Source organism: Conger conger, chromosome 15 (genome assembly GCF_963514075.1).
Source record: "Conger conger chromosome 15, fConCon1.1, whole genome shotgun sequence".
Lineage (NCBI taxonomy): Eukaryota > Metazoa > Chordata > Actinopteri > Anguilliformes > Congridae > Conger > Conger conger.
Genome location: NC_083774.1, coordinates 12,738,229 through 12,754,376, shown reverse-complemented (window position 1 = coordinate 12,754,376; position 16,148 = coordinate 12,738,229). Strand labels below are relative to the sequence as shown.

Below are 16,148 nucleotides of genomic sequence, written 5' to 3'. Positions count from 1 at the left end.
TGATTGCCTCCGAGTCTGCCTCCAATTTCCTCGCATAAGGCATGTTCTCAAGTTGTACGGTTGTACATTGCTTTGGAGTCTTTGCCAAATAAAATGTTATCTCGAGCCACAGGACACCAGAAGTAACCAACCGTGTTTCACCACTGCCAGAAATCGGTACACTAATAGGGCTGTGGCATTAGAGGCAGTGGCATTATAGATTTGTGTAAGCAAGCTATTATTCACCAGTTCACTTTGGTTACCTTTACAACTTCTGAGATACTGAGATTTATCCAAAATTCTTATTTTTTGTTTTTGTCCTGTGTTATGGATCCTGGGACTGCAGGTGCTGGGATATTGTTTTATTTTCTTGGCTTTGCCCTCTTTATTGCTGTACCACTGGCGACTTGCCAAACTTGGTAACTTTGTGATTGATTTTGGATGGCTTAATTCTCGCCTTAACTATGAAATACAGTTTTGCAACTACACACACACACACACACACACGCACTTCCTTAGGTTCGGAAAAAGTTTAAAAAAATTCCTTCATAAAACTACATTAAATAAGTTATGCTGACCTGCAAGCAGTAGCAAAGTTTTCACATCAACTGACCAAATGCAGCAGGCTGTCTTCAGAGATTCCTATGCAGTTAATCGCTTTCTGTAACACTGAAACCGAAGAATAAGATCTCAATGAAGCTCAATTAAATATCTTGCTGAACTGCTGTACTTAAAGCATCACTTCCACTTGCAGTTTCCTTGATGGTGCTATTGCATTAAACAATCTCCAATTTTTCTGCTGTTTTTCCTTTACTCTTTTTCTTTCATTTATGGAGCGTAAAAATACATAAGACTATAGTCTTTTGTCCAAAATGTGTAAAATGGGCAAAAAAACCCAAACTTTTTTCTTTTTACTTAAATGGATAGGAAAACATTTCTATATTCCTAGCATGTCGAAATGAATGAATATAAATTTGTTTTTTCACATTCATGAAGAAAATTATTTTTCCGTGGAAAATGAAAAAATACAAAATGTGGAAAATGGGCAAAACATTTTTTTTTTTACTAAAATGTATAGGAAAATGTTTATATTCTAATGTATATATATTTAGTTTTTGACCCATTTTCCACATTTTGGACATAAGACTATAGTCTTATGTATTTTTTCATTTTCCACTGAGGAATCTTTTTCTTCCTGAATGTCAAAAAACACATTTATATTCATTCATTTCAACATGGTAGGAATATTAACACGATTTCCTATCCGTTAAAGAACTTTTTTTTTTTTTTTTGACCCATTTTCCATATTTTGGACATTTTTTATATATAGTCTTATGTATTTTCTCATTTTCCACTAAAAAATCATTCATTCATAAATTTCAAAAAACACATTTAAATTAATTTATTTCAACATGGAAGGGAAATAAACACGATTTCCTTTTCATTTAAGTATAAAAAATATATATTTAGTTTTTGACCCATTTTCCACATTTTGGACATAAGACTATATATAGTCTTATGTATTTTTTAATTGGCCAATGAAAAATCATTTTCTTCATGAATAAAAAAAAAGCTTTTATATTCATTTATTTCAACATAGTAGGAATATAAAGACGATTTCCTATCCATTGAAGTTTTTTACCCATTTTACACATTTTGGACATAAGACTATAGTATTATGTATTTTTTCATTTTCCACTTAAAATCATTTATTCATGAATTAAAAAAAACACTTTTATATTCATTTGTTTCAACATGGTAGAAAAATAAGCACGATTTCCTATCCATTTAAGTAAAAAATATATATATTTAGTTCTTGCCCATTTTCTTCACATTTTGGACATAAGACTATAATCTCATGTATTTTTTAATAGTCCACTGAAAAATCATTTTCTTCATGAATTAAAAAAAAAGCGTTTTAATTCATTTATTTCAACATGGTAGGAATATAAACACGATGTCCTATCCGTTTAAGTAAAAAAAAAAGAAATATATATTTTTTTCCCATTTTCCACATTTTGGAAATAAGACTATAGTCTTAAGTGTTTTTTCATTTTCCACTTCAAATCATTAATTCATATATTTCAAAAAACGCATTTATATTAATTTATTTCAACATGATAGGAATATAAACACGATTTCCTATCCATTTAAGTAAAAAATATACATATTTAGTTTTTGACCCATTTTCCACATTTTGGACATAAGACTATATATAGTATTATGTATTTTCTCATTTTCCACTTAAAATCATTAATTCATGAATTTCAAAAAACGAATTTATATTCATACATTTCAACATCGTAGGAATATAAACACGATTTCCTATACGTTTTAGAAAAAAATAAAAAAATTTTTTTTGCCCATTTCCCACATTTTGGACATAAAACTATAGTCTCATGTATTTTTTCATTTTCCAGTGAAAAAACCTTTTCTTCAAGAATGTCAAAAAACTGATTTTTATTCATTCATTTCCACATCCAAGGAATATAAACACGATTTCCTATCCGTTTAAGAAATTTCTTTTTTAAAGTTTTTGACCCATTTTCTACTTTTTGGACATAAGACTACAGGTCTTAGGTATTTTTTTAATTGTCAACTGAAAAATCATTTTCTTCATGAATTAAAAAAAAGCATTTATATTAATTTATTTCAACATGGTAGGAATATAAACACGATTTCCTATCTGTTTAAGAAAAAAAGATTATATTTAGTTTTTGACCTATTTTCCACATTTTGGACATAATACTATATATAGTCTTATGTATTTTTTCATTTTCCACTGAAAAATCTTTTTCTTCCTGAATGTAAAAAAACAGATTTTTATTCATTCATTTCAACATCCAAGGAATATAAACACAATTTCTTATTCATTTAAGTAAAACAAATTTTTTGTTGTTTTTGCCCATTTTCCACATTTTGGACAGAAGTCTATAGTCTGATGTATTTTTTAATACGCCCAAATAAGTACTTCCTGGTTTGATATTCCCGCCCCCACAGGACTCCCTGTCCTCTGCAGGTTTCTGGAATGCCTTCACTAGTCCCAGACTCTCAGAAGCTCACACTAAGATACAAAGACACATTAAAAGTAACCTGCAGTAATCTTTTATTTAATCTCTGGATATATAAATTATTACGTTTCCTCCATTAGGGTTTTCCCATGGGTCTTAAATCATTGTAATATGCAACTTATATTTATGATGTCCTCTGTGATGATATTGAGTCTCTCAGTAAGCATCTATTGCTGGTGTATAGTGAGTTGTGTGATGCGCTGGATTTCTTTTTCAGTTGCATGATTTAAAGCATGGTCTCAATTATTAAAACTGTTAGAGGACAGAAGAAACATTTTTTTTAAATCCTTTGCCAAATAGCTCACAGCAATTAATTTTTTTCTTAAAGACACTTATGAACTTAATTTTCTTGTCTCTCAAAAGAAAACACTATGCAGAAATGTCCTGGGTCCAAGGTTGCTGAAAACTCAAAGACATTCTCACCTTAATTTCCACCTCCATGTACTGTACTCAGTATTTTTGATTAATTTAATTCATTGGCCCAGGCCAGATTTGTGGCTTGTCTACCTGTGAAGTAGACTACCTGGCAGCCATTTCCTTAGAGACCTGTTGGCTGGAAGTGGTGTCAGTGGCACCTGGAAGATGAAAGATCAGAGGCCGCTGCCAGTGTTGATCACCAGTCCCAGGGTGAGGGCCAGAAAACATGGACATTTCTATAACCTGGAGACAAAAGCCACGGTCTGACGCAACCACATCTATATCAGTTCCCCGGATTCATTTTGCAGGACGCATTGTTCCACCAAATTGAAAATGTGGATTTCAGCTCATCACTGGTGCATTAATGTGTTCATACAGCTGAATCATTATTGCTGTAAAACACTGGCGACTTCCCAAACTTTAACCTTTAACTCTCGCCTTAACTATGAAATACAGTTTGCAAACTACACACACACACACAAACACACTGTCTTTAAGGTCGGAATGTGAGTATATGATTTATTTTTCAAGTCTCTCAGTGGTGACCAAAACAAAAAACAACTGAAATCTAAATACCAAAAATAACTAAATAATCATATAAATAAAATATTATATCACTAAAACTACATAAAATAATAATTTATGCTGACCTGTAAGCAGTAGCAAAGTTTCCACATCAACTAACCAAATGCAGCAGCTTGCAGCCTACCGACAGTCAGGCTGTCTTCAGAGTTTCCTATGCAGTTAATCGCTTTCTGTAACACACTGAAGCCGGAAATTAAGGAGAATAAGATCTCAATAAAAGCTCAATAAAATATTTGCTGAACTGCTGTATTTAAAGCATCACTTCCTTCCCTGATAGTGCCATTACATTTAAGCTATTTCTAAGAATTACTATGGCTGGCTTCTACAGAGAGATAATTTCAAAAACTAATCAAGAACTACATTAGAAGTACCATAGGCTCATAAATATCCCCTATTTTTCTCTTTCCTTTTCTTGTCCCCAGCCCCACCCATCGGGAGAGGCTAGGAAAAGATTAAAGAAAGTAAAGATGGGGAAATCGAGGCATGTTGAATTCTCTTGTTCCTTCAAATGTCAGACAAGACAATGGTCATACACAAAATCCAACCGGCAAACGAATCAAAAGGGCTAAAAGGGATTCTAGAGTCAAACAAAAATCCAGTCATACACAAGTCAAGTCAAGTAATCACTAATCCACACACGCAAAGGGTTCGCAGAGCTAGTCTACCAGGAACTGTACACCTAGTGGGCTAATTTCAGGCAAACTGGACAGAAACCCAGACAGTCGTGCATCCAGCCAAGATGCAAAACAATAAATACAAACGCTTACAACATAGTTTGTAAAACCATGTTGCAATACTATTGTGTTTCATCATAAAATGTTTTACAGTTTTTCTGTGGAAAATGAAAAAATACATGAGACTATAGTCTTATGTCCAGAAAGTGTAAAAGAGTCAAATTAAATACGTAATTTTTCCCCCACACAGTTTTATGGGGAATCATGTTCATTCTATTAAATCGGTAAGAGAATGTGTATTAGTGGAAAATCAGCAAACTACAGACTAAAGAACTTCAGTCTTATTTGCAAAACATGATGATTTAAAACTTTCCTCACATTTGCATGGGAAAGCATACTCATAATTCAACAACCACACTGAAATGCATGAAGAAAAATATTTTTGAAGTCATTTGTGATGAAAAATGTATTTTGCTGAAAAAAAATTTTTATTAGCAAAAGACATTAGTCATACACATTACCTAACAGCTGAAACAAGATGGCATAACAGATCATGTCAGGTTATTTCAAATGACATGAAACTGTCATACTTTCATTAGTAAATTTTATGACAGTAACATACTGATAAACACTAATACTGAAGTGAAATGGTGGGTGACCTGAAAGTACTGGGTATATGCATGAAAATAGAACAGTATGGCACACACTGTGCTCAAAATAAAAAGGTTTAGGAAGTATTTTTTTCACACAGCGAGTGGTCAATGTGTGGAATAGCTTGACAGTACATGTAGTGGAGGCAGAAACACTGGGGGTTTTTAATACCAGGCCTGATATGGTGTTAGAAACTATTTAGCTTTTAGGAAAACAGTAGGTACACTTAGGAGTAGGTATTATTCTCATACAGTTACCATCCAAGTACTTTGCTAATTTATGAATTGTAAGAGGGACGTTAATTCCACCGAAAGTAAGTGGAAATTAATAATGCAAAGGTATCTGTGGTCACAAGCACAAGCAGTATATTTATACTGGGTAACTCCCAAATATCTTCACAATATTAACTGCAAAAGATGGTTGTGTTCTTGGGAAAGCCAAACTGCAAGGGAATTTTAATTAACAAATAACAACTGTTAGTTCTTTGCACCTAATGTGTATTTTAATTGTACCAAGTTTAACGTAGTACCAACTGTTTCATGGTACTGACCTAAAATGTAAATAGTCACTGAATAGTTAACTATAAGTAGTCTTATTATAATGAGTTATATTTACTGCTCCTACAGTTACACATATTTTTTTCACATTAATGACACAAAACTAAATTCTTATGTATTTTCATGTTTTTTTGTTGCAAAGTACAGTTTTCATAAAAAATTTACAAACACATTTCCTGTATGCATTTTATTGCCTTGGTAATATTTAGTTCTAGTTTAGACTAAAGATTCTGCATGGATGCATGAACAAAGATCCTCCAATATGACCACTAACCTGACAAAACTCTAGAGAAGATGACAGAGTAATATTATCCTTCGGAAAGGAGTGTGTATAATTCTGAAAACTGGGGTGCCACCCAAAATTGTTCTCTAGTTGTATTATTAATAACGAATATCATTTTCCAATTTTATGAGTACACTAGCTCATTATCTGTGCTGTTTCTTTCGTAGGCCTACAGCTATTTGGGCATCTTTAGCAAGGGTGCCAATAACTCTATATGTTCATATAATACTGTAGCCTACTAAAAGAAAAATTACCTATTGGTAAATATTAGTAGGATGGCAATTTATATGGAAATCTTCATTAAAGGTTTCAATTATCTTTTGCTAAATTATTGTAATATTGTGCATGGCCTTTCTAAAACACAAGGGACAAGCAAAATACAGTGAACAAAAAACACAATTATTTGCATTATATCCAAGTGTATATTTTCTTTCTTTTACAACCTGTTTTCATAATATTAAACAGATTCTTTATAATTTATCGATGCATTCTGAAGATGTGGAAACCTATTCTAGATGGTATATTTGGTTTTTGCATATGAAATATGTTTGTTAAAGTATCTGCAGTGCCAGGTACAGTAGGCCCATACTGTATTGAGGCTTTGGCCTGGATTATTTCGACATGGCTTATTCGGTGTGAAAACTAGGAATACATAATTAATGTTTTGTTGCCCTACAGTACTTAAAACAGAAAACACTAAATTATGTAGGGTGGTTTTACAGTTTCTAATTATGATCGGCCTCTCAGCGGTAGACTACCTGACCTTCTGTGCCGAAACACCAGAAAAGTGCTCATGCAACAATATAAAAAAGGAATAGATAAATCTGTCTGCAATTAAAAAGAAACTGAAAGGTTCCAACGAGATGTTTGTTTCCTCTATACACAGAGAAAATGTATTTTGCCATTATAATGATTGTAAACTCTTCTGAAATAATTTGGCATAAATTTTTTATTTTTACACTAGACATTTTACTGTATAACCAAATCAGGTTGCAGAACAACTGAACTGCATATGATTTGAAGTGAAATCCCTTACTTGTAATATTTTGTTTCACAGTCACCTCACAGTACCTTCGACTGACATTTTCAGAGATCCTCCAGACTTGGTTAGCCCCTTTCATTATCAATGGGTCACAGAATTACTCTGGGTGTTTGAGTCACATTATTCTCATCTTGTACCCCTGTTTGTAGGGAATGAAAAATAAGAAAAGCTAAGCATAATTTGGATCCATCTAATATCATTTTTCAGCCTTGTTAAAAACTTGTGCTTATTCTACCTACAGTCCAAATAAGCACTTATACACGTAACATAGGGTAGTCATTCATTCTTATTACACAGCAGTTCAATTTAAATAAGCATGACCTGTGGGAATGTGTTATGCATATTTCTTTATGAAATAGTTATGAAGAGTTCATTACCAATTACCATTATCAATTAACAATTTAAAATGAAAATAATTGCTGTAAACATTCAATTAGCATAAAATTGTTAGCTTATCTTTTTAATTAAAGATATCTTCAAATGGCTAATTGCCGTTTATTATCCTCGCGACCAAACGCCCACAATGACTCATCCAGTGAGTTCTGGTAGTGACAGTTCCTGTGATGTTCATGGTTCTAAATAATTAACATGTTTTACAGCGATATGCAAATAAGGAGGAAATCACTTAATGCAATATGGCTGATGGCCCTTGTGAAATTCTAGTTGACATGCAGCAATGAATTCCAGGAACCCATTTTGAATTGTCAAAACATGTTTGGTTCCAACAGCAAAAGAGCATTGTCCCCATTTTCTCTTCAGGATGCAGGTGGTTCATTGGCCTACAAAGATGAATTAAGTACAGTCCCCTCCAAAAGTATTGGAATAGCAAGGTCAATTCCTTTGTTTTTGCTATACACCAAAGACAATTGAGTTTGACGTCAAAAGACGTACCTGAGATGACAGATATGAATTTGAGGTTTTATTTCCAGGTATTTTATCTAGATTTGTTAAACAATTTAGAACATATCACCTTTTGTATCAGTCCACCCAAATTTTAGATGAGCAAACGTATTGGAACATCTTGTTGCCCAGATGTGTCTTCTTAGATTGATTGGTTAAACAATAAATAGTTCTGAATTTCTACTCTTGGTTTTAGCCTTGGGCTTTGCCTGTGAAAACTGCTTTTGTGTTAAAAGCAAACATGAACCAACAGTTAATGACAGAAACATTGTGGAAACTATGAAGAAAATCAGGGCAGGGGTGAAGGTATCTCAATCAACCGTTTAAAGAGCAGCAATATAGAAGCTATACCACAAGATGCAAACCACTCATCAGTAGTAAGAATCGGAAGGTGAGATTACAATTTACAAAGAAGTACAGGGATGAGCCACAAAAGTTCAGAAACAAAGTTTTATGGACTGATGAGACCAAAATTAACCACTAACAAAGTGATTGAACTCTTGTCTCGTGTTCATATTTTTATCACAACCCCAACTGTATTCTTTTTATGGAAAAATTTAGCCTTGCTATTCAAATACTTTTGGAGGGGACTGTACATGTACATTTAAACTAGGAGGCATCAATTCCCCAACTGTGCAAAAACTGTGTCAAAACGCTCACTGTGCATTGTAGAGCATGTCCTGGAAATTGTCATTCAACAAAGCATTGCGTAAATGTTAACAACTCAGTCAGAGCTTCCATAAGTGCAAACTGCTTTTGGGAATAACTTTGTAATAACACGCACACATACGCATGCGCGCACAATGCCCTGAAATCGGCAGAAAAGAGAAATAGAACCGACAATAAATAACATATTGAGGGCACATACTGTACCGACTAAAAAATATATATTCTATTTTAACAAGACATAGTATATATATAGTCTGTATATATCAGTATTGTTTCACAGTTTCTTTACTTGTTTTCCCTGGACAATCAAAATGATATATAACAAAAAGCACTGACACAGAGTATTTAATTTACCATTGAACCTCTGAAATTATGTCCCTGATTATGTATTTTCAATTTACAGTTCCAAACATAGGTATTATAACTATAATTAGGATAACATAACTATTCCCAATATATCGTACAAAAATTACCTTACCTATATTTCTTACCTTGTAGTAGCCTACATTCGCAGATGGGCAGAAATGTGTTAATGTGGTTTGCATGGGATTTCAATGGCACTCAGTAAGTAATGGACATGAACAAGGCAAATACAATTTCCCACAGTTTTAGAAACTTGGCTTTTAATTGAATGACACCTGCAGTCTGAAATGAATTTCCTCCAGTATTTGTTTATAAAATATCTGTAAACATTAAAGTGCACAGGGTTAGTTTGCCATATTTGGAAAGCAGATCATTTTTAAAGGTTCATGCTGCAAGCATTCCATTCTAGAGCATTCTAGTTCCTCTCAGTTCTCCAGTAAGCTGTTCATTCAATATGCACTTCCTTCCTTCGGTCAATCTTTCCTCCAGATTAAAAAGGCTGGAGATGGTGCAGTTTAACCTTTGTTAATTTGAATACAAATGTCATCATCTCTACTGTAGAAAGATAAAAGGTAAGAAATTTGCTCCAATCAAATGTACCCTGCAGTAGCTGGATCAGAGAAGACTGTACATATTGTCAAAGTCATTCATTAAAAGAAGAAAAATTAAACAAAAAAACTGTCAGTCCAGCAATTATTCCCCCTTAACCCCACCCCCCTAACCATCCCCAACTGTTAAACTGTTGGTAACCGTTTGTTTGGCCTAATCTTAAACATTGTTCAACATTAGCTCTGTAAGAACTTCAGTGTGTTTCATTGCTGGTTTCATATACATGGGGGCTTTTCCTCTTCTTCACAATGGGACTCATTAAAAACAGTAATTCCTGATGATTATCCGGTGCTGGCTCAAAAGAACACCCTCCCCACCTCCCAGGTATAGTTGTGCAATTTCTGGGCAGGAGTGTCCGTCACTGCCGCCCCAGAGGAGCAAGAGAATGGTGGAGTGTCCGCAGTTCACCAAAAACCAATCCATTTTGTTCACTTTATCTTTCTGCCTTTATATCAGAGGCGCGAGGAAATCATCTGTAGCATCTGAGCAGGAGAGCACGAGGAGAAGGACAGCGCCTCCCCCTGGTCACTATGTGTCAGGCAGGCGGCCCAAGGGGGTGTCGGCACGCCCCAGGAGCCGGTACTTCTCCCCCAGGGGAGGCTCGCTGGCCTGCAGGTGGATGAGAGGCTTGGTCTGGAACACCCTGAGGCTCTCCTGGTTCTTGCGGTTGTAGATGTTGACACGGTGCTCCATCTCGGGGCTGGTCTCGGTCGAGCCTGCCGGGCTGGGAAGCTTCAGGTTGACGGGGTCCAGGCCCTTCTGGGCCAGGCAGGAGTCCCCCGACAGGGAGGAGAGCAGCTCCTGCACCACGGCGCTGGGGTCCCGGGGGCCCCGGCCGGGCCCCGGGGAGAGGGCGGCGCTGCGGTAGGGCGGGGGCCGGCTCTGGGGGCCGGTGTCGAAGGAGGAGGAGGGCTCGCGGGTGGTGCTGCTGCTGCAGTCGGTGGTGGAGCCCAGCGTGTGGCTGCTGAGGCTCTGGCCCCGGGTGGAGAAGCTGGGCGTGGAGCGCGAGGCGCTGACGGACGTGTCGCTGACGGAGCTGCCCGTGCGCTCCAGGCCGCAGGGCGTGTCGGCGCTCCGCAGGACCGAGGACGGCCGGCTGGGGTTGTCGGGGAGGTGCACGTCGATGGCCGCCGTGGTGATGATGCGCGCACCCAATTCCGGAACCCCCATGTCTACCAAAAAACAACACAAACAACATCGTCGGGACTTACCTAGCACTTATAGTTGGAGTTCAGCGTTTTTATTGTGGCAACATTTTTGTATTGTGCCAACTGCATCTTCCGTCCAGTCACTCATTTCATACTTCTTTTTCGACACATAAAAAAAGACTAATGTGTGTATGTGTACTCGTAACTATCCACCATAATTCCTATTCCCCGTTTCCATGTCTCCTATCCATCCTATATTTCCCTAGAAAAAACCCTCTACCTTCCCTTCAACAAGTAATGCGACAAAGGATTACCTATCGCCTGTCTGCAATGGCCTGATCATAACGCTCTCATTTATAGCTACTTGGAATGTTAGTGATCTATTTATGAATCCAGGCCTTTTTCTTTGTGCCATAATTTCAATTTGCTCTGGATAATAGCACCAGCTAAATGGCTAACATGCAAAGGTAAATGGCTGTTCTCACTTTGGTCACCAGCTTAGGGGGCTGAATATAGTGGCATTCAGACTGTAAAGTGGCTATGCTCTTACCACTGCTGGGTTCACTGTAATACTGGCTGATGTAGTTGTTCATGTCATCGCAAACCACCGGGTCTGAAAAGAGAGTGGGCAGATATTGTCTTTGTTCCAGAATGCTTGAACATACAGAAAAAGGTCAGGAAAAAAAATTGAGAGACCACCAAATGTTTTTTAAAATAGAATCGGGGTTACTCCACCAAATATTGTCCGTTGAACCCTTTGTTAGTAAAGACATTGCTATTCTCATGGGTTATTTTTGGGTATAAACGTGTGTCGTTTGCATGACTTGATGTATATTTGGACAATTACAATTTTCTGCAAATAATTGTCCTGAATGACACTATTTTTGATTTGGGAAATCAAATGTGGTCAATAGTTCATGAAAGAATATCAAATTTAATAAACAGTGAAACATGGTGAAACAATTGAACATGGTCTCAATTTTTACCAGAGCTGTACATTGATTACATAAATGAATTAAAATATGAGTATTAATTACAAACTGAAATCAAGGTAGTTGCACAATTTAAAATGATGGTACAAATGATGAAATAAATATTCATTGAGGTATTCAGCTGTCTCTTGAATGCACACTGCAATCAGCATGATAACCTCTGTAGTCTCATCACCACCTTGCACTAAATACAAACAACTGGTGCTCCGATTATGTTTCCCTCTCCTGAAAACCAACAATATTTACCTTTGACCATTTCATAATTTTTTTACCAAAGGAATCACATTTGTATGAAATATAACGTTTCAAGCAAATAACTGTCACTATAGATAGTTTTTGGACACTTAGCTAATGTTTTGCGCTATCCATTAAAAAATAACCTAAATATACCCTTTCAACCTCTAAATATTTGCAGGCCATGAGAAGACACCACAGAGAAATTACCCTTTAAAAGTTTGAGAGAGTCTCATGGTCAAAAAGTTTAAAATCAGCACTCAAACATGCTAATGGCCGCTTGCACGTTTCCCTCATGAGAAAACTCCACAGGTGAGGCAGGGTCTATAAATGCACCTGTGCAGAGTGGTCGCGAGCACTAAACCCTGTGCGGCGAGAGGTCAGGCCACGCGGGGAGGGTCTCTGACTGTGGCAGTCGCAGGCTTGGCTAGCAGGGGGTTTAAAACGTGTGTGTGTGGGGGGGTTAGTTGATGGCGGTGGCTCATTCGCCCGGAGCGAGCGTCACGCCGTGTGCCTTGCGCCGGAGAGTAAAAGCACTGACTGCCACGTCCTCTTCCCACGGGACGGGCCGCAGACTCCGCCGGGTAATTTCATTTAGATTCGGACCTGAAATATTCATCGGGGTCTGCCCCAGGAGATGAGACATTGCACTCACTAAAACACCACTAGGACAATCACTCTGCGATTAATAACACATGAGCTGAAAAAAAGATGAAAAAAAAAAAAACCCACACACAAGCATGCTTAAAATGGCATTTGATATGCTGGTGTTCATCCTCCAATACACTCAGATACTGTGTTGGATATTTGAAAGGCTCGATATACTGTTTTTGTTGTGAATCAGTACTGTATACACTTAGTGAGCAATTTATTAGGTAGACCTGTACACCAGCTTGTTAGTACAAATATTTAATCAGCCCATCATGTGGCAGCAACTAAATGCATAAAAACATGCAGATGTGGTCAAAAGTTTCAGCTGTTGTTCAGACAAAATGTCAGAACGGGGAAGAAATGTGATATAAGTGATTTTGACTGTGGTGTAATTGTTGGTGCTAGACAGGGTTTTTCAAGCACAACAGTCTCTAGAGTTGGCAAATGGTGTGAAAAACAAAAAACATCCCGTGAGCAGCATTCCTGCAGGCACAAATGCGTTGTTAATGAGAAGTCAGAGGAGAAGGGCCTGACTGAAAGAAGCTGACATGAAGGTGGCAGTAACTCAAATAGCCATACATTACAGTGAACAGTGATATGCAGAAGAGTATCTCTGAACACACACAACGATAGACAGCAGTATAAGACTAAAAAATAAGTCTAATAAATACCTAATAAAGTGCTCACTGAGTGTATGCTCCATTTAAGAGTCCATTTAAGGCTTTTTTTGGTACTTCGTAACAAGCTGTTACAGCTTGAACCTTCTGAAAAGTTATATTTATAAAGGCAAGTTATCGTGTCCAAAGCTCTGGGCTGAGGAAAAAGTGCTTTAGAATGAACAACAAAAGCACTTTGTGATTTTGGTACCCTGGAAGCGGGTTCAGATTACACACTTGTACATCGAGTAAAACACATCCTCAAACACAACGCAAACAAGAAGAGGCTTTTTTTCTCCCCATCTCTGGAATTTTTCTTCCGTCAATGAGCGGCAGAGACACTCCCTCTCCTCCCCGACATCTCGGAATTCCGAGTGGTAATCCCAGAGTAATCCTTCCTCGGAGCGAGCAGAAAGAATGAGCAATTTAAGCATTACTGCGAGCGCTTACTCAAGGAATTTCACTCCCAAGCGTTCGCTCCCAATATGGACAACCACAAATCCGCCAACTAACCGGTCCCTTGTGTTCTGTTTACAAAATAATAGGGAGAATGGGCTTTTTGTCCTTTGGACAACAATAGTCCCAAAACAAGAGTGGGCCCCTCGTCTGGTCTTTTCCATACTCTCCGACACGGAAAGTGACTTACACGGGAGAGGGCGGGGGGGGGGGGGGGGTGTCTTTAAAAGGAATGACCAATGTCCGTGACGCCATTGCCTCAGGCAGGGGTGGGAGGGAGACAGGGAGAAAGAACAGGTCATCAGCCCACCGCCCAAACCCCAAAGTCGTGTCTGCCCGGTGGCTTGCCCGCACTCTTAAGTGCTCTTTTGCCGAGCAGCGTCTCAGGAAAAGCCACACTCATTCCTGCGGGCCAGATTTACCCACAATCCCCCGGGGTCCACTGTGTGACCGCGGCCTCGGCTCTCGTGGCTCTTCAGGTGAAAGGGAACAGATGTTCGGTGAAAGGCGCTCTCTCGCCGGCCCCCACAATGCACCGAGTGCACCGTACCTGTGTTCCTCTTCATTCAGAAGGTCTTTAAAAGCTTTTTTCAACCTCCACTGATCCCAGATTGCCTGCGTTGTGCGCTAATGCCTGGGGTTTAGGACCCTGCCTCAGACCTGCCCGGGGCAACTCTGCCACATAACAGAACACTGCTCTGGCATTTTGGCGATCTGCTGTCACATTTATCTTTTTTTTGTCCTCGGTAATTGCCTACATATCTCACAGCCAAGACGTTTTTCTGCAGAAAGACAGCTAATGGGAGTTCTCTCCTTTATGAGGAAGAAAAGGAAAAGCAAAGTGAGAATGAAACCAAACAAGGCTTTATTTACTGGCTGCATTCACTGCCTACTTGGGCGGCTGCCTGTGGAGACATCAAGTTAAGTATCTCTCAGGAGTGAAACAGCCTATGAAGTGTGCAGTTATGCAGTGTCTACATCATGTTGGTGAGGTATCTGCCATTACTTAATATTGACATGTTTGTCCATATGCCCGACTAACAACCTGGTTTTATCATAAGTGAGACCAAAGGTTCACCTGCGCCAAACAAATGTCAAACTACTCAGCAAGTTAGAAAATCAGTTTCCCAGTCATTGTATTAATGATAATTTGTTAAAACTCCTCCTTCGTGTCTCTCTGTTCATCTGCCATTATTTTAATGGGAATGGGAAACTTCTTTCTCAAGAATTTGTGAGACTGCCTTCAAAATGAAGCATGAAACATGCTGGTTCTTCAAAAGCATCCAAATTAGTGCAGCTTAGTAGGGAGCGACTCAGAAGAGCACTTCCCAGTTCCCCTTCCTGACCTGACTTATAATGCTGCCTCATAACCCTGCATTTTCATGAAACAGACCACAGTCTCTGCTTACCAAAGTCCACTCTCATATAGTGCTGTTGCCTTCCTGTATGTGCGGGGATATTCATTATCATTGAATCTTTCACACCGGTTATGGATCATGGAGATGGTCAGAAATTGATCGCAGACGGGAAGTCAGCACAGAGTAAGTGTTGATAAATATTTAAGCTGAGGCAGCACCTTTTAAATTTGCGGCCACTTTCTCGCAACCCTTGGTTAGGCGGCTCCGCACCGGACATCGACAGATATGAGGTGGGGAGGGGGGAGGACATGTGGGAGTCTGAGCCTGCGTCAGCATAACGAGTGAGAAGGGCGGAACCTGTTTGTCGGGTTTTGGGGGTACCTGGGGGGGGCACGGGGTCCCGGATTCGGCCGTGGCCCTCGTCGTCCGACTCCCCGGGGGCCAGGCCGTCCACCACCTGGAAGCTGCTGCTCTGCTTGTCCCAAACGCGATGGATCTGCATGGCTGCTTCGCGCTCCGCGGCCAGGTCCAGGTCCTGCTGGGCCAGGTGAGCCCGCAGCTGCCTGATCTCAAACTGAGCCCCAGAGAGGGGGAGGCAGGGAGGGACAGCGAGGGAGACGGGAGAAGGGTGGAGACAGAGAGAGGGACAGGGGGGGACAGCGAGGGAGAGGGAAGAAGGATGGAGACAGAGAGAGGGACAGGGGGGGACAGGGGGGAGAGGGAGAGACGGGGGGGAGAGGGAGGGACAGCAGGGGAGGAACGAGACAGAGAGAGGGACAGAATGGGATGATGGAGACAGGGAGGGACAGAGAGGGATGATGGAGACAGGGAGGGACAGAGAGGGATGATGGAG

The 16,148-nt window shown here is 39.1% G+C and overlaps 1 protein-coding gene across 1 annotated transcript in view; it reads right to left on the bottom strand.

The window, feature by feature from the left end:
* Nucleotides 1-9,419: 9,419 nt before the first annotated feature.
* The window catches only part of tmem266 (transmembrane protein 266), a gene marked incomplete at its 5' end in the record, with an annotated part of 42,941 nt that continues 36,212 nt past the window's right edge, over nt 9,420-16,148 (bottom strand). The window contains 3 exons of the mRNA XM_061222547.1: nt 9,420-10,972; nt 11,499-11,561; nt 15,677-15,869. Of these exons, the coding sequence (XP_061078531.1) occupies nt 10,329-10,972; nt 11,499-11,561; nt 15,677-15,869 (900 nt within the window). The remainder of the gene's footprint in view (nt 10,973-11,498; nt 11,562-15,676; nt 15,870-16,148) is intronic.